General features: G+C 41.8%; 1 protein-coding gene across 4 annotated transcripts in view; it reads left to right on the top strand.

Annotated features, from left to right (window-relative positions):
* The first annotated feature begins 1,360 nt into the window (after positions 1–1,360).
* Positions 1,361–19,385, top strand: part of LOC148519746 (BOS complex subunit NOMO3-like) — a 94,742-nt gene continuing 76,717 nt past the window's right edge. Inside the window, exons 1-6 of one of the 4 annotated variants that reach the window (XM_088476183.1) lie at positions 1,361–1,415; positions 4,592–4,681; positions 10,697–10,742; positions 12,215–12,315; positions 13,446–13,552; positions 19,227–19,299. In XM_088476183.1, coding sequence (XP_088332309.1) covers positions 4,661–4,681; positions 10,697–10,742; positions 12,215–12,315; positions 13,446–13,552; positions 19,227–19,299 — 348 coding nt within the window. In that variant the 5' untranslated portion in view covers positions 1,361–1,415; positions 4,592–4,660. Of the gene's footprint in view, positions 1,416–1,900; positions 2,120–2,743; positions 2,763–3,840; positions 3,946–4,591; positions 4,682–10,696; positions 10,743–12,214; positions 12,316–13,445; positions 13,553–19,226; positions 19,300–19,385 lie in introns of those variants that run through there. The other 3 variants (XM_088476182.1, XM_088476185.1, XM_088476184.1) reach the window with 3 other exon arrangements.

The raw sequence follows: 19,385 nt of genomic DNA, 5'->3' as shown, positions 1-19,385 counted from the left end.
TTATGGGCATGGAACCGCACTTCCGCCCTCACTGCACGTCACTTCCAAGTCCCTAGCGCGTAGGGAAAATAAGCTCAACCGTGTCTTCCTAGAAGCATTGGGGCAGGGGCCCTTAACAATGTAGCTATGGGGCCTACAAAGTTCTAGTACCGCCCCATATCTTTCCTCTGAAGGTAAGTGTGATAGATATGTATATAGATAGATAGATACAGGGCTTAAAGTGGTCCTGGAGAGGTGGTGGAACTCATCTCTCCCACCACCTACTCCCCACCCCCGCACCACGAGCTCTCTCTCTTGACTACAATGTTAGATCGCATAAAAAAGAAAAAAAAAATTATATATCATCAGTGATATTTTTCTGTCATGTCTCTGGGTTTTTTATGGGATCCCCACAAACTTGGATGCCCAATGTTTTTTTGCAACCCCTATGTATTGCCTTCACTTGATACTTTCCTTACCCAAATGCTGGTTTCTCTGACGAAATTCAGCCTCCCTAAGCAGACAGTGAGTGGCTCTCTGTTTGTGGGACTTCTGTGCAAGGACTTGGTGGAGGTGACGGAACTCAGGGCCTGATTCAGACCCACTCGCAAGCGGCTGTCCGCTCGCAAGTGGGTCGATGTTGTGCACTGAGCATGCGCACGACGGCGGGAGCTCCGTCGTGCGCATGCGCCAGACGCGACGAGCGAAGGACTTTCCTTCGCTCGTTGTGTCTGATCAAAGGGGGCGTGCTGTCGATGTTGATTGACAGCACGCCCCCTTTGGTGGGCGTGCCTCCCTGACGGGGGCGTTCCCAAGGGAACGCCTACCGTCAGAAGCTGCCCCACTGACATCACTAGGGATGTCAGTGGGAGTGATTTTGGCTCTGATAGAGCCAAAATCACTCCGGGCCTTGCGGTTGAAAAACTCAACCGCAGGCTCCGGCTCGCAGTGGCAATGGTCGCGATGGTCAAGACCATCGCGGCCATCAAACTGCACGCTCGTATAGGCTGTGGGTGGTGACCCACAGCTACACGAGCGTCCAGGAGGACGCTCCATAATTATGGAGGACGGCCCTCATTCAGAGCGTGCGCTCTGCTCAGAGCGTACAGCTCTGAATGAGGGCCTCAGTTCCATCCCGTTCCTGCCCACTTTAACTCCTGGATATATTTCCATACCTCCCAACTTTTCAGTATGGGAAGGAGGGACAGGGTGCGTGCCCGAAAAAGGGTGTGGCTTCCGGAAGGGGCGGAGCCAACTTAAAACGGGCGGAGCCTCGCAGCAACCCCCCCGTTTTCATCACTATAGGGGGCGTGCCCAGCACTCTCCAAGATGCTGGGCATCCCCCCAGGCTCTCCCCAACTCCCCCCCCCACTGCGGGACACTGCGGCCCCCGGGCGGGACAGTCCCAGAAAAACGGGACTGTCCCGCTTTGAGAGGTATGTATTTCTATCTATCTATCTAGCCAACAAAGGTGTGGCACTCAGCAGGTCATATGAAGTTAAACATACGATAGAAGGCTGAACAACTCTGACCAACGTTTCAGAGTTATTGATACACTAACTTCAGGATTATAATGTTAATTTGACCTGAGTACCGCACCTTTGTGGAATCTATTAATTTATTTGAGAAGGCACCGGGCACAGCCATATATCTGGAGTGTATGACCTGTTTTTTTTCTCTCTGTTTGCCCCTGGTAGTTTTCTTTACTCTTCTCACATGTGACCAAGCACAGTCTGACTGGCACTGATGTGTTCACACGACTGTAATTAGTCCTCCTGCCTCTAGATGGAAGAATAGCACCGAAATGGAATCTCTATAGTGGCGTGGCCATGACAACAGGCCAAGCTACCCCTGTCTCCCTGAGCCAGGCAGCAGGGCGCATGCGCACAGTCGCCGGCAGCTCCCAGCAGCCTGTGTCAGCGGCAGGAAGGTCGGGGCAGGCCGGCAGCAGCGTGCTCTCCGCTCCGTGGGAAGAAGGGAAACAGCGGCCTCCGGTTTACGTGAGAAAATGCACGCCCGGGAGTTATGGACTGTGCTCTGCACCCTGTGCCTGGGACGAGTGTGGGGAGCTGATGACATCGTGGTGGGCTGCGGGGGGTTCGTAAAATCTGACGTGGATATAAACTATTCTCTAATTGAGGTAGGTATACTGGAGGCAGGCTGCCATGTGGGGGAGGGGGACTCCTCTGCCCTGCACCCCAAGCGTCTGCTCCCCATGGGGCACTTCCTTCTTTTATGGGCAGGCCTCAGCCTCTCATTCATTCCCTAACTGCACTCCATAGCCCTGACCTCCTGGGTCACTAGTGTGTCAGAGGTAGCTCATGTGGACACTATTATTATTATTAGTGACACAGTGCTATACATTGTATATGTGTTATAACTTTACTCTCTATATTGGGATATTTCAAATAAATACAATTGTGGTCTAGATTCTATTGAAATATTGTTTCACTTTAATAGTGGTTCTAACAGCAGCTAGTGGCCATAGTGCACCATCTGAATAATGTCAGACCCTCCAACAGGACCCCTTCCATCCGGTACAAAATTCTCTGCTCCTGGACTTCCTTCTTAATTGATGATTGCAGACACCTGTGGTGAAACACCTGTCTCATCTAGTAACTAGTTCAACACAGGTGTCTGCAATCATTAATTAAGAATGAAGTCCAGGAGCATAGCATTTTGTACTGGATGGAAGGGTTCATGTTGGAGGGTAGGTAATGTCCCTGATACCAATTCCTAATGTGGGGTACTTACTTTGGCGACGGACCCACTGACCAATTTTGGTAAGCATACACGCTTACCAATCGGCGGCACGATAGGTCTGGCCTGAAGAACCCATTACGGCGCGCGGTTGTTTAGTTTTGTGGACATACATCATTCACATCTTATAGTATCTGTACATACTGTATATTGCATCTCCTGGGCAGCACGGCCGATGCATTATATCTGTGGAAGACGTAGTTCACAAATACATTGTGTGTACACACAGCCAGATGGACTGAACAATATATCATTTGTTGGTTCTATGAACAATAGATCGTCCAGTGTGTACCCAGCAATAAGCTTCACGTTTTGTGATTTGTTTTATGATTATTTTCATAACTGTAAATACAGTGCTCACTGTTACTCAGTCCCCTTTTATATAACAACACCTTCACTCATTGCCTGGTGTATAATAACAATGTATCCTATCAAATGTATCACTGTAGCTGGCACTCTGTCTCAAAGAAGATTTGACGAAGTATTTGTGTTCTAAAATGATAAACTCATCTCAAAATATTTCCTGTAAATACAAAAAAAAGTGTTGGACCTTTATAGGACAATAAGAACATCACATAATGTATATATTGATATTGTATTCTTTTGAAATGCTCCTCACCTTAGGTCTTATCGGTATTCTGATTCTATATACTATACACCAGTGGTCTCCAACCTGTAACTCGCGAGCTACTGGTAGCTCTCGGTTTTAATTTTGGTAGCTCACCTAGCTGCAGTACTTCCAAGTCAACTAGGAGGAAGTGACCCCTGACGTGTGCTCCCCCGTGGCATTGACGCCATGGGTGGAGCCACAGGAAAGTAAGTCAGGTGATTGCCGCATCCTCTACAGCAGTGGTTCTCAAACTCGGTCCTCAGGACCCCACACATTTCATGTTTTGCAGGTCACCCAGCAGATGCACAGGTGTAATCATTACTCACTGACACATTTTGAAAGGTTCACAGGTGGAGCTAATTATTTCACTTGATTCAGTGTGGAGGCATGGAAAACATGCACTGTTTGGGGGTCCTGAGGACCGAGTTTGAGAACCTGTGCTGTACAGCAACCACCTGAAATGGTTCCCAGCGGTTCCACCTATGGCGTCTATGCTACAGCGGAGCAAGTGACTCCCGCCCAGCCCTGGCGGAAAATCACACAGCAGCCCTGCCTATATCTTTTGCTCCTCTAATGCACGTACCTCCTTGCAGCCGGTAATTAACAGTGAAATGTGCCTGTGCTTAAATTTTATTTACAAACTACAACAATATCACTGTGATAATTAAGTGCATTTTTATTTAATATGAATTTTTTTTTTTTATTTCATTAAATGACCTTCAATTGTTTGGTTTTTAGCTAGATTTTTTTTTTTCTACAATTTTAGTAGCTCTTCAGGAGGTTTCATTTTTCTAAAGTAGCTCACACCTCAATTAACGTTGGAGACCACTGCTATAAACCTACTTAACATTTTTTATTTCATTTCATTTTGCAGAATTTCAATTACTGTTGTGGTTTTATTTTTTACATTTTGCTGAGCCTTGTGGGTTAGATTGCTTTATTATTTATTTTCGCAGACTACTGATTACTTTTACAAGGATTTTTCTGAATCAGAATACTAAATGACAAAGTTAATAGGCTTATATATTTAATGATTACATATTAAATTTAATTATCATATCTGTACATAACTTTGTACATTTGCATTATTTGTAAAATACGTTTCAATAGGTTATGTATACATTTATTAACCATAATATTGTTCATAAAACATTCGCTGTATAAGGTTTAAAATTGGTATACGTTCAAGAATAGCATTTCCTTAATTAAAAAAAATATTGCTTTTTTTAAATTTTGTTCTAGATTAAGTTGTACACCAAGCAAGGCACATTGAAATACCAGACAGACTGTGCTCCAAATAATGGATATTTTATGATTCCTCTGTATGACAAGGTAAGTGACCTTTGGCTTATAGTAGTATAGGCTAAAGTAAATGTTACTATGAACTAATGCCACATAATTCAGTATTACTTCAGATACAAGCTGTGCATTTTGATGTTTAGGCATCATGGGGGACAGTCACTTTCCCCAGGTGTTATCAGTCCTGACCAGGGTACCATCTGCCTGGAGTTTATATGTTCTCTCTGTATACTCATGGGTTTTTGTCACAGTCTTAAAACCTACTGTTATAGTAATTACTTCCTATGACACTGAGCTGTATACATGTGTCTGTGGTAGAAGAATGCGTAAGTTCTCTCAGGCAGGGATTTATGCAAATGAATATGTTTTATGCTGCATAATGCCAGTGCTATATGAATAAATATGCACTTGCCTCTACCATTCTAAAGAATAAAAAACCCTCTCAGGATCCTAACATCCACTCTTAACTATTGCCCTATCTCTCTCTTCCCCATTGATTCTAAGCTCATGGAGCATCTTGTCTTCCAACACCTGTCCACGTTCCTTTCCTCCCACTCCCTACTCGACCTGCTTCAATCTGGCTTTCACTCCACAGAAAATGTCCTTACCATTGTCACTGATGACTTTCTCCTTACTAAATCTAAGGGTCATTTTTCCATCCTAAGGGGCCCATTTATTAAGGATCGCATTTTGCAATGCGATCAGGGCATGCAGTACCGCACATGATCGCATTGCAAAATGCGATCATACCGGCCGTATGTATGACCCGGCACATGCAGGGAGACGGGCTCCGAAAAGAGCCCGTCCCTGCGATGTGGCCGGAGCGCATTCTGGGCTGCTGTGCATGCGCAGTCCCGCGGACTGCACATGAGTGGCGCCCATTGCCGGCGGAGGGATCTGGAAGATCCCTCCGCCGGCTGAAATGCGGGTAAGTGCCCATAGGACACAGCGGCTAACGCTATCTTCAGATAGCGTTAGCTGCTGGGGTCAATATCGGGAATGTTTTGCATTCCCGATATTGATACATTTTGCAGCATCGCATCCCCCATAGAAACCTATGGGGGAGCCGGCTGCCGGCAGCAATGGAGGGATCGCAGCAGGTATCGGAGATACCTGCTGCGGTCCCTCTTTCATACATCCGGGGGCTTACTAAGTATTTGAGGTAAACCCCCGAAAGCAGGTGTTTTCGGGGAATTTACCTCAAATGCACTTAGGTCAAGGAGGCTTAGGGGCCCATTTATCAATCAGTTGCCTCTGATACAGGTGCACACCCTCTCCTCCTTCAAACCTTACACACTCGTACACTGCCCTCTTACGGCTGTCCTCCTACCTCTCTAACTGTTCCTTCTCTGTCCCTATATTCAACTTCTCCTCCCGTTTTCTTCCTGTTTGTGTTCCACAAGCTTCTGTCCTTGACACCATTCTTTTCTCTGAACACCTCCTCCCTTCGTGATCTCATTAGCTCCTTCAGCCACCTGTATTATGATGATAAACAAATCTCCTTCTCCCCCTGATCTCTCGCATTTCAAATTGTCTCTCTTCCATCTATTCATGGATGTCTTAGCGCTTACTTAAAACTTAATATGTTAAAGACTGAGCTCATTCTTCCATCCCTTCTCCTCCCCACCTCTCTCTGTTGCTAATGCTGTCCTCTCTTCACGTCCATCCTTGGCTCCTCCCTCTCCTTCATCTCCAGCATTCATGCTATTTCCCAATCCTGCTGCTGTTACCTCTGTAACGTCTCCAGACACAGGCCCTTCCTCAACTGAGGGGCAACCAAATCTCTCATTCATGTCCTTGTCATCTCTTATCTTGACTATTGTAATTTATTGCTCTCTGGTATTCGTTATCCTGCCTCTCCCCTTTTAAATCCATCCTCAATTCTGCCCATCTCATTTTCCTATCTTTTCGCTCTGACTCAACCTCTCCCCTTTTGTAACTCCCAGCACTGTTACAGGGCTTTTCTGAGCTGGCAACGCCCCCTGAGTGCATGACATCATTCGAAGGGGCGGGACTGGCAGTGCCAGGAATTACAGCATTGCACGAAGCTCCAGGAGAGTGTAAGAGCTGCAAAGTGCACGTCTGGAGTGTCCCAAGGATGCTCTGGGCAGCACTACAGCAACGATTCTGGCTGCAGTGTGCCGTTCCAGCTACCCTGCTATCCAGATGCAGGGACTGTGGGTGAGCGGCGGTGCTGCCCACAGGGCTCTGTGCTGTGGTATTGCTCGCACATCCCTAGTAACAGCCCTGGTAACTCCTTCACTGGATCCCTTTCAAATACAGAGTACAGTTTCAGCTCCACACAATCGCTTTCTAACCACTCAATCACTTCTCCTTCTCCCACATTTCCAAATGAATTTCATGCCACACTCCCTCTCCGGTCTTCCTCGATGCTTATCACCTCTTCCTCATCAAAGGCTTTTCCTGCATTGTTCCATTCCTTTAGTAACTCAGACACTTTGTGGCACTATATAAATAAAAGTTACAAGGGTAAAAATAATACCCACAAAAATATACATACATTTTTTTTTCTTTAAGTGCACAAAAGAATAGGGTGGACATTTTAATTTCACTAATGTAAACTGTATTGTGTCTGTAATTTGTAATAATTGTTGAATATATTCAAGATAGTGTAATTGTAGATCCTGATATATTGTACTTGAATCATATGTATTCAATTAAACGTCTAGGTACTGTGCAAGTCCATATTCTACATATGTGCACAAATATGGATAGTGCATTCTGTTTGTTATTGTAAAAGGCTTATTCATTTTCTATATCTAATATTATGTAGGGAATTGATTGGATGTTGCATTGTTTCCCTTTTATTTTTCTTTATTGATAATTTTTATCCCCCCTATAGTTATGGTTGATTTACTTTTCTCTATTTTTGATGGTGTGTACTCACAAATACATGCTATGATTGTGTATTAACATAGAGATAATAGATCTCTATAATAAATTTGCTGTACAAATGAAGCTTATTCTAAATGCCTGTTCTTTTTCAGTCTGTGAACTTTGGAAAAATGTGTGTGATCAGAGTATGTTACTATAGAAGTCATTGATATATCTATTTTAATAACCATTGAAGCTCCTGAGACAAAAAATCTGTATGTACATATCCTGAGTCATCTATTTATTTTGGTTATTTTCTTTTAACTAAAGTATGTACTGCTCCTGTAAAAGGATTTTGCTCTAAAAACCCCAATCTGCTCCAAATGAATCCAAAACATATAATTGCAGTGTACTTACACACTTCCTGTAACTTGCAACATGTTATTGCTTAATGCTGTACTCCTAATTATTATTATTACCAGTTATTTATATAGCGCACACATATTCCGCAGCGCTTTACAGAGAATATCTGGCCATTCACATCAGTCCCTGTCCCAGTGGAGCTTACAATCTATATTCCTACCACATGTACACACACACATACACACTAGGGGTAATTTTTATTGGGAGCCAATTAACCTACCAATTTATTTTTGGAGTGTGGGAGGAAACAAGAGCACATGGAGGAATCTCAGGCAAGCACAGGGAGAATATACAAACTCCACACAGTTAGGGCCGTAGTGGGTATCGAACCCACGACCTCAGTGCTGTGAGGCAGTGCTGTCCCTTTTCCCCACATTTGGTAATTAAGCCATTTGTGATTTGATTTATTACACATTTGTATAATCTGTTTTTATTGAAATCAAAAATAGCACAGTACATATATGGCCTACATAAACACCAAATAAGTACAAATAACAATACAAATTCAATGGACCAATATAGTCACAAAACATGGAATAAAAAAAGAGAAAGAAAAAAGTCCCAGATCGACTAGTATTTAATCGTATTTTCGAACATTACTAAATAAAGTAAAAAGAAACATAATTGATAAAGTAAAATATATAAAAATTGTGAAGGAAAAAGTATACATAAAGAAAGAAAAATAGTGGGGAAAAGGAGAGGGTCGCTATGTCCTAAGAGGCGTTGAGATATGTATTTTGTATTCAGAAGACTCCTTTAAAGTTCAGCCAGTCATGCCAAGTAATTGTAAAATCTGAAGGAGATGATTTCAAAGAGGGGAGATCTTCCATAAACATATACTGATCTATTCTCTGAAACCATCGAGAGATAGGGGGACAAATCGAAGATCTCCAATAACACGGTACAGTAGCCCTTGCAGCATTCACCAGATGACGTAACAAGGATTTTTTGTATATGGAGACAGGAAGGTCTGATAAAGTTAGTAACCAAAACTCAGGTTTATCAGATAAAGGAAGACCAGTGATCAATTCTGATATCTGTCGAACCTTCCTCCAAAAGTCAGCTATTATTGGGCATTGCCACCAAATATGGAGAGGAGTGCCTACTGCTTGACTACAACGCCAGCATAAATTAGATAGATTTGGGAACATCCGGTGAATGTGAACAGGGCACCTATACCACCTAGCCAAAATCTTGTATTGAGTTTCCAAAACTTGGAGTGAGGAGGAACTAGCAAAAGTAATACTAAATATTCGTGACCATTGGTCTTCCGTTAATTCCCTTCCCAATTCATCATGCCAAGCAGAAACATAGGAAGGCATAGATGGATTGGAACACTCAAGACATAATTGATATATTAAAGAAATATGGTGCCTTGGCGGATCATCTGTCATACATAGAGCTTCAAACTTAGTCGGGATCCAGCGAGAACCACCAGTATTAAGAGAAGTAATATAGTGTCTTAATTGGAGATAAACCCAAAATGACCGGGATGGAAGTTGATACAGTTGTTGGAGATCTGTAAAGGATCACATTCCAACAGTTGAAACTAGGTGGGATAGACGTGTAATACCCGCTGTGGACCAACTAGATAAATTAGAGGCCGTAAGACCTGGGGGAAAATCCGGGTTACCTACCAGTGGAGTAGGTAATGAAGCGCATGGGCTAAACAAAGGGGAGTTCCTAAATTTGTTCCAACAACGAAGAGTGGGACCTAGTGTCGGGTGAGATAGGGACGGACATTTGACAATCCAAGGGAGTACATGGGAAGGTTTACCGACTATATGACCCACTATAAGTGTCCATTGTTTAATTTCAGATATTCTAGACATTTCAACAATCCTGGCCAGGTGGACCGCATAGTAATAATTAAGAAAATGAGGTAGCTGAAGACCACCTTTTGAGCGACTTTGAGTCAATACAGCTTGTGACAGTCTGGGCCGACCCGAACCCCAAACAAAGTGACCCACTAGACTTTGTAATTCCTTATAAAAGGAGACTGGTATTGTAATAGGCAACACTTGCAACAAATATAAGACCTTCGGTAAAATAGACATTTTCACCGTGTTAATCCTACCCAACCAGGACAGTTTCAATAGAGATCATCTTTGAAAATCTGCCTTAAATTGTTTAATAAGAGGGGGAAAATTTAGTTGGTACGATTTATTACACATTTATATGTTATCTGTTGTAGTTATTTACTTAAGTGCATTAATCCATGGTAGCACATTTAAACTATGTATTATAGGTTATCGTAATATACAAAGGCAGATTATAGAAAGGACCAGCTGGAGAGGTGTGTCACAACAATAAGATGCACCAAAATAATTAATAACAGCACAACCAATCCTATATCTGCTATTACAATATTCTTCTTATTGCAGTATATGTATAGATGTGTGTGTGTCTATAAATGTGTGTATTAAATAACATATATACATAATACATACATATACACACTTGTAAAAATATTCAGCTCACTAAAAGTCAACAGATTTGTCTGAATTACAAATGAGAGAGATTGTTTTAGACGATAGAAAATAAATACATCCTATTTTATGAATGACATCAACATTTGTTGCAGCAACCACAGGCTTCCTGAATTGTTAGTGTCCTCTAACAGTCTGTCATTTGTATCTGCCTAAGAGGGAAAGGATATGTTCATTACATTGCATCTGTAACTAATAAACTAATGCCATCTGTAGGTAGTGAGTGCTTGTTATGCGATACGGTAAGCATTTACAGCATCATAATGCTAATCGCAGTTCATTTTATCTTTTATTCTTGCAGGGGGATTTTGTTCTTAAGATTGAGCCTCCCCTAGGGTGGAGTTTTGGTAAGTTGCAGTTTCATCGCTATAATAGCAGCACTCATATCCCTGTGGCATTGTCTGTTTATGTTTTACATTCCCTCGTTTCACCTATTTGCATTAGTTAGATGCAATCATCAAATCCCACAGCACTTGAGAGGCCTTGCATGATCTTTCTGAAATCTTTTTGTGTGCTATAATACTGCTGCGTGACCGTACTTTGAGAACTGCCTTCTTGGTGCTCGCTTAATGCCTTCAGTCAAGGGATTAACTAGAACTTTGTGGGCCCCATAGCCAAATTTTTAAGGGGACCCCTCAACTCAGGTCTCCACCAGTGTGTGTATATATGTGTATATATATATGTATATGTGTGTGTATGTGTATATATATATATACACATATTAGTTTAACAATTCATATATCAGAAAGGCATGTCATAAAAATGGGCATAATACTCATCTAACTTCACCTGATGAGAGACCAAAACTGTGACATTAGTCCGGCGCCCTTTCAGTGGCAATCCACCTTCCTCATGAGCATCAGTCAACTAACAGAACCAGAGGTAAAATTGGCGCCATAACCAGAGCATGAAAGCCGGACTCACCTGTAACACTAAACTGCCATGGTATCAGTCGGTAGCCACGTCCCGGAAGTCATCGCTAGAAGTCCAGCAAGACCCGGGTCCGGTGCGTCGCTTGGCGCCAACGTCATCTGTATGCAGCCATGGGGAAACAGCTCCAGTCGCCAGCCAATCGGAACTCGCGGACCAGCAGCCAGTCAGCAGCGGCTGCTGGTCTGCGAGTTCCTATTGGCTCGCGACCGGCGCCATATTAAAAATTACATCGATGCTGTTCCTCAAGAGCTGCCGCATCTGCATACAGGTGCTGGTGGCCAAACACCAAAAAAGTAAAAAAAAAAAAAAAAAAAGCAGGGTGCAGTGGGTTGCTTGCAGGGCCAGCGGGCCCCCTAAGCCGCCGGGCCCCATAGCAAGAACACCCCTTGCACCCTCTGTAGTTACGCCACTGTCTTTAGTATCTGCAACTTATAGGGACAAAATACAGGGGCTAGGAGGAGGGTGAGGACGTCGGAGAAGTATTTTATCGTACAGTCCTCATGTGACAGATGCTTTGTACATACTAATACGCTTACTATAGCGACACATCCCTGTGGCATCACTGAAAGTTTTAAGGCAAATTCTACTGTGATTAAAGCGATTTATGGTGAATGAGACCAATAATATTCTATCAAAGAGCTACATTTGGAAGGCTATACATTTTAAGACTGTTGTATTTGCAAATGCTGTTTCATTTACAGACCGGTTTATAATGTATATTGGCACAGCACATTGCTAAACCAGTCTCCTCATGCACACTGTTGCTTACCATTGCAATGTGAGGCCCTGGGTCAAACAATGTGGACCAGCTGATATTGTACAGTTTAGAAGATTATATATAAACGATATACAAATATCTGCAAATGTGTATTTCTGTTCTGTGCAGAGCCAGCAAGTGTTCCCCTTCATGTGGATGGAGTAAATGACATTTGTACAAAAGGGGAAGATGTCAACTTTGTTTTTACTGGATTTTCAGTCAATGGAAAGGTAATGAAATATCATATACAGTTTACTGTAAATGAGATTAACACTCGTATAATTTAGTCTCATCATACATTGAGATGTGCTGTTCAATAATTATATAATAATTCTACTTGGTCAGTCCCGAGTCAGTGGGAGCATGTCTAACTTGGGACAGACTCATGCCTGTGCCACCCACCCTGCTAATGGCTCCCACTGGTGACAGAGTGAAGAGAAAGTGTGACCAGGGTAAGTGTAGGCGTCAATATGCCAGTATGTAATCATTTCTCAGGGTAGTTGAGGCCTTCAAAAAGATTTTATGCCCAGTTTTTGCTGTGGTCCTTACAGCCCATTCTAATTATCTTGGGTTGCAGGAAGGCAATATCTGGGGTGCACTCAGTCCTCTTCCATAGTTTGGAAGCGGAAGGCAATAAGCAGAGCTCCTGTAACAGACAGTGCAGGGTACCTGTCCAGTTGGTGCTCGTACTTGCTACACTGTGACACATGAACTCTGGAGCAGTCCATTTTCTTACCAATTCCAGGGCAGCTAGTGTAACACCAGGGAATCCTGTAATATCCCAGAGGAAATACACCCACACAAATTTAATGCATGCAGGAGTTTGCAAAATCGCATCCACAAACACTGCTGCAACTGCCTGTAAGCCTGCATCTGCTCTGTAACTGACAGCAGCAGAGTCCAGTGTTTGGTCCAGGAAACAAACTGATTTGGTTCCTGGCTACACAATCACACCACCAGGCATTGCAAGTAAATGCTATGGAGCTATGACCTTCTGTATTCATAATAGGAAATCCTTGTGACCTCACAAGGAATTCCATGCTCGAGATAAAGGACAAATTAATATGCAGTGGACATGAATTGGGTCTTCCATGAAAAATGCATCTACTAGCGGGTGTGAGCAGTTATAAGCATTAAATGCTGTCTCAGGGCTGCTGACTAGTTGATAGTGGGCCTCTAATTGAATAGCTCTAAGCACTTTGCCGGGGAGAAGAGACTGAAACACAACCCGCGGCTAATTGAATCTTCTCCGTAGGCAAAATGTGACTCTACCTGGACTACTCCTTCTTCAATGGCTATTGTATTCAGAGAAATCCATGGGTTTAATAACTGATCCTAAAATCTAGCAAATAACTTGCAGGTTCTCAGCCGAAACCAGAATTTGGGTCCAGTTGGAGTTCAGGTTGCAATGAGAAGAGTTGGGAGTGGAGTGAACCTACAAACAACAGTTACTCAGACAGGAGGAAGGTACGTTTATAAAAAAGTTAATGAAAATCTAAAAATTGTTCAAACTTTTAACAGGTTACAAAAATAAACTTGTTCCTACATACACCTATACTCTAAGGCATGGACTTTGCAAATTGGCTGCACCAGGCGCACCACCAGAGACACTATCACAAAATATGCGTATTATTTGTATGACTAATACGATAAAGGTACAATGCTAGTGTACCCTGAATACTGATGCTAACAATTTATGTAGCTTGTGTGTGCGACTTGGTCGCTATTCTGCTAAAATGGCAAAAGACGGAGGCTTGATACGATTGGGCCGGACCAACCAACCATGCCTCGCGCCACACATCATTATGCTTAATCTGCGACTTTATTTCAAATCCTCTGCAACAAAAATACTAATCCTAAGTACTTAAAACACTATAAGTGAATTTGTACGTGGCTATGATATGGATAAGACTCAAACTTCAGTAAAAAGTACAGGAATCACTACCTATGGCTGAGTGTCTTAAATCGTGCCAAAAAGGATGGGTGTATGAGGCTATATCTGATCTGCAGGTGGGTAATATATATATTAATGCAGCATAATCACTACAGAGTCACTTATATATACAGGACTTTTGATTATTTTAAGATGGTATGGATAGATATGATCTTGGATTATTGATTGTGTTATTAAAACATTGGAAAAAGTGTATGTACTGTATATTTGTATGGATATTTAGTTGTCTTAAATTAAACTTTGCTCGTGCTATGGCAGTAAGTGGTGTTATAGAAAATCTAAAGTTACCCCCCTTCCCCAGTCATTCATGTATTGGCCCCAATTCCAAAGCACTCTATCTAGTCCCACAAGCCAGTCACATAAGGAGGACTCAGGCTGCCATCATGGGGATATGGGGCTTCACTTCAGTAAGGATCCTGGGCTGTCAAGGGGGTCCAGCACTGATTATGCTATCCGCCACTTTACTGAGAGTTCTTCACTCGCCACAATTGTACCATGAATTTGTTTCCAATTCTGAAGCCATAGGGGCTGATTCTGAGTTGGGTGCAAAGCAAAAAAAGCAAGTAACTTTGTACCTGGACAAACCATGTTGCACTGTAAGGGGGCATATACATTTATTTATTTTTTCCTTCATGCATCTGGGGGACACTGCAGACCATGGCGTATAGTAAGGGCTTAGGTGCTAGCATTTAGTGGTTTAACTTTTTACTAGTATAAAGATTCTCCCATTCCTTAGTTTTAAATTAAGACTGGAAGAGTAGTTCAGCACTACCACAGCCCCTCATATCTTTACAAAGGTTGCGGCAGTCATGGCAATACTTCTAAGCCCTATGGGAGCAAAGGTTGTTCCTTACTTGGGAAATTTGCTTTTCAAAACGGATATTTTAAGGGCTGTGAAAGTGATGTGTGTGGCCAGTGACGGAATAATGTGATGTAACGATACTTCGCACGGGTCGTGCACACTGCACAGTTCGGTGTATGATGGTTGCGCAATGTGTTAAATGTGGTGCATTTAACAGAACCACGTTGTTTATTGCATAGTCCCATCTGTTATACAGTACAGCAGATGGGACGATGCGATGAAAGACCCTTGTGAACGTGAAATCGGGCGCACAACCTGCACGATCCATACGATATTTCAACGTCTGAACAATATATTGTGTAGTGTTTTAAAGCCCAGCTTTCAAATTCCACTGGTGGAATATCCGCTGGCTGGAGTTCAATGATCCTAAGTCAGCACATGAAGTTTTTAGGTCTTTTTGCTTCCCAGTTCAACAATAAAACAGCTAGGTTTTGCTGCACATTTCTAATAGATACCATTGTAGTATCATGGAGGTTCTGACTAGCCCTCATATTTCCACCAATTCCAATGTTCCTTTGAGTATTTACAAAATAGTTGCCACTTTTTGAACCTTTGCAGGAGGTGGAGTTGAGGTTTGTAATTTGGAGGTTGTTTTCTTCTAGAGACCCCTTCTGCTAGAAAAGTCTCCGAATGAAACGTTTTGACGTGTAAGCCTCCATTTCTATTGATGCATGAATATAGTTCAGTATTATGCACACAGCCATCTTTTCAGCCTAAAGTGGGGTCAACTCTTCATTCTTATTAGGAAATTGTAATACTGGCCTTTGCTAAATAAAGTAAGTCAACAGGGTCAGTTATGCCAGTTAGATGTGGTGAGAGTTTTAAAGGAAAACTGACCATTTTTTACATTTTTACGATCAGAAAAAAGGTTGGCGAGCATCTAAGCAGACTATAGCTAGATGGATTGGGACCATGATTCAGCAAGCATATAAGGGAGCTGAATGAGCAGTTCCAGCTCGAATTTTGGCTCATTCTACTTGCTCGGTTGGGACTTTGTGGGTGGAGTGGCAGAGTAGTCATGTGGAGCAGCTATATGGTCCTCTGTTCATACTTTAACCAAGTTTTACCAATTTCGTGAGTTTGATTCCAGGGGTGCTTCTTTTGGACAGTAAGTTTTGTGTTCAGCCACAGTTGAACATACCCTTCCATAGGGGCCGCTTTGTAATGTCACCATGGTCAACAGTGACTCCTTTATGGAGAAAGATTTAACGGTAGATACTGAAAATCCTATTTTTTTCCTTCATCTGAGCCCATCTGGGTGACACTGCGATCCCTTCCCTATATTGTTATGGGTGAGAATACTGCGACTTCTATCCTTATTTTTCTTCAACCTATTCTTGGGGCTTTTTAAGTTTAAACTGAGGAAGGGGTTAGAGGGGAGGAGCTTTATACTAGAAACAGTTAACCAGTTAAGTGCTAGCTCCTAATCCCTCACTATACCCCATGGTCTGCAGTTTCCACCAGATGGACTCTGAGAAATTTAACGGTAGGTACAATAAAAATCTTATTTTTTCTAATGCAGGTTAAATACTGGCTGCTTTTGCATGTAGCCCACAAATGCTGGACAGCTTTTTATTTATTTTTTTTTCCAATACATTTTTATTGAATTTTTAAAAAAGAAAAAACATAACAATACAATAGAATAAAATAAAATACAATACTGATAATAGCAATAATTAAGTAAAATAAAAATACAGGGGGAGAAAATATACACAAAAAAAAAATCAAGCGGTGAAAGGAGGGGGAGGGTACCACAATTCACATAAGTGAATATTACACTGTACAATTACGAAACATAAAAATGAAAATACAGTAATAAACAGATCAAACAGATGGCATAATATAGAAGAGTATCAGAACCAGGATAAAGTCTAATAATATAAATAGCTTATTTTGATAAAGGCATATTCCTAAGCAAAAGATCCTCACCATCAGTTACAAATTCCTGCCACTTAAACCATAGCATCAGTGGTGATGAAGTGAACGTGGAATAAGTAATATCTGCTGTTTCCATCAAAAATGCAAATTGTACCTTATGGATAATCTGATAGATAGATAGATGGTAGGGTAGGGGATTTCCATAATTGTGCTATTGCTGGCTGGACAGCTTTTTTTACACTGCAATTTAGATTTGAGTTTGGACACTCCCCTCCCAAATCTAAATCTCTCTGCACATTTTACATCTGACCCACCTGCGCTGCAACATGGTTTTACCAAGGTGCAAAGTTACTTGCTTTTTAATTTTGCTTTGCTCCTAACTCAGAATCAGCCGCATAGTGTCTGAGTTATTTACATTAAGCTGGCCACACACTAGACCAACTTACATCCAACCAGCCAACTTGTTGATTAGTTGGAATGAAAATCTGGTAACGTATGGGAGTAACTGATGATCAGCAATTTGCTCCTAAATGCCAGAAAACAGATGAAAATGGTAATTCAAACAAGTTTGTTAAATGTTTGATCTAAACTATTTGTTCAAACAACAGTTTTGGTCCATTTTCCAGTGTTTGGGAGCAAATTGCTGATTGTATTCCTTACCAGATTTTCATTCCAACCAATCAACTAGTTGGCTGGTTGGACAGATAATCTTTAGGTGTGTGGCCAGCTTAAGTCTCAGAATGGAGAGCTTGGAGTTCTACTTGTATGCCACAGGGAGCTACTGGATGCTATTCTCAGTCTCCATTCTGTGTGTCTGTGTCAGTGTGTGTGTTTTATCCCATGTTTGTCTGTGGAATAGACATGGTTGGGGACACACAGGGTTAGGGAAACATTGCATGTTTCATTTGTACATTGCCTCACAATTTCTAATGGCAGCCTAGTGAGGACCATAACGTTTGCATACATCTGTGTGTTGGATCCACTCAGATGCCACTCAGATGTTGGGTTTCTCACACCGATCATTCAGTGCCATTCTGCTACAGCTTTGTAACCATTGGATATTCAGTTTTGTCAATTACTGTTCATAAAGTTTAAAATTATTTATTTTGCATTTGTACTCAGGTTGGCATCCAAGTTGCACACAGCAGCTGCATGTAACTCTAGCTCTTGTGCATTGTACTTTTGTCCTGTTAGTGATGTGAATAAGATGCATATTCACTACAAAAGTGAGTGGCAGGATGCATGACGTGTCCGAGTTGCAATGTCCGTGGCATGCCAAATGGGGCTGTTTGGCGTGATTTGCGAATAGGTGTATATGGACACATCTGTAATAGTTTTCAGGCAAAACCAACCTTTTAAAACTTATATATATCCATGATCTCCCTGGACTCTCTATCAGTCTCCATCCTAGAGGGAAAAAATAATAAATTTTTTGGTTATACGGTTGTGTCCTCACTCACCTTTGCTATAGTCGCGTCAAACAGCCCCTCTTGGCGCGCTTGGTCCTGTGAGACTCTGCTAGAGCCAAGTGTCTTTTTTTTCATCATTCTTTGTCAAAAATGCGTCTAAATGTCACATATCAAATGAATTGGTACAGTCTCCTGGTGTGTCCTAGTTGCATTGCATTGCGTCTTCGACGCATTTGCGGCAAAGAAAGACGCTCCAGATCCATGCTAGCAGAGTTGCACGGATCTGACGGCTCGCTCATGCCAGGCATATCACGCTGCATGTTGTACTGAGGCTAGATGAGCAAGTAGACATCTGTATGTCTATCCCCCCTGAGTCCACAGATGAATTCTTACCTGGAAAGCTGTCATATTCCTGGAATTTATATCTGTTTTTTTAGCTAGCAGTTGTGTGAGTTTGACATTATAATATTTTACTTTGCAGTTAAATTTGGACCATTTTGATGCCTTTCATGTTCTTTACTGGGGAAATTCAATGTTTTTCTGATAATTTGTGTAGTTATATTGATTTAGTTCACTAAAGTACTTTTCAGTATTTATTTAAAGCAGTGGTTCTCCACCTCAACCCACAAGTTTTCTGTTTGTGGAATAGTTACTGACCCAGTAAAATAGATGAACTCACCTGTGCAAGATTAAAGAAGTCCATAAAACATGACCTGTTGATGGTACTTGAGTACTGGAGTTTAGAACTCCTGCTTTAAAGTATTAATTACATTTCTATGTACATTTAGGATAATTTTAGTACACTAGGAGTATTTGTTCCCTAGTTTTGATAATTGGACAGTCCATTTCCGTGTAGAGGCTTGTTAAGGTGCTTCTAAGCATCTTATGGAATTCCTTAGAACCACTGAAGTGATGACATCAGAACTCCACATTTTTTTCCTATATTATTTTCAGTAGTTTATACATTTATTAGAATCGCTTGTGTATTATAGTTCTGTAATATATCTTGCACACTTGACTCAATATGTTTTGTTAAAGGTTTTCCTTTAATAAAGTCCTCCCCGGAGAATATGAAATTGTTGCGTCTCATCCCACTTGGACTTTAAAAGAGGTAATCTTGTTATGTTTTATTATTGTCATGAAAAATGATAGGGTTATTCATGTCTCACGGCATCTTTTATTAATACAAACATGGAA

This window comes from Taudactylus pleione, unplaced genomic scaffold (assembly GCF_031769625.1).
Source record: "Taudactylus pleione unplaced genomic scaffold, aTauple2 ptg000184l, whole genome shotgun sequence".
NCBI classification, from domain to species: Eukaryota; Metazoa; Chordata; class Amphibia; order Anura; family Myobatrachidae; genus Taudactylus; species Taudactylus pleione.
The sequence above is the reverse complement of the archived record's forward strand: the minus strand, read 5'-3'. Positions and strand labels throughout refer to the sequence as shown.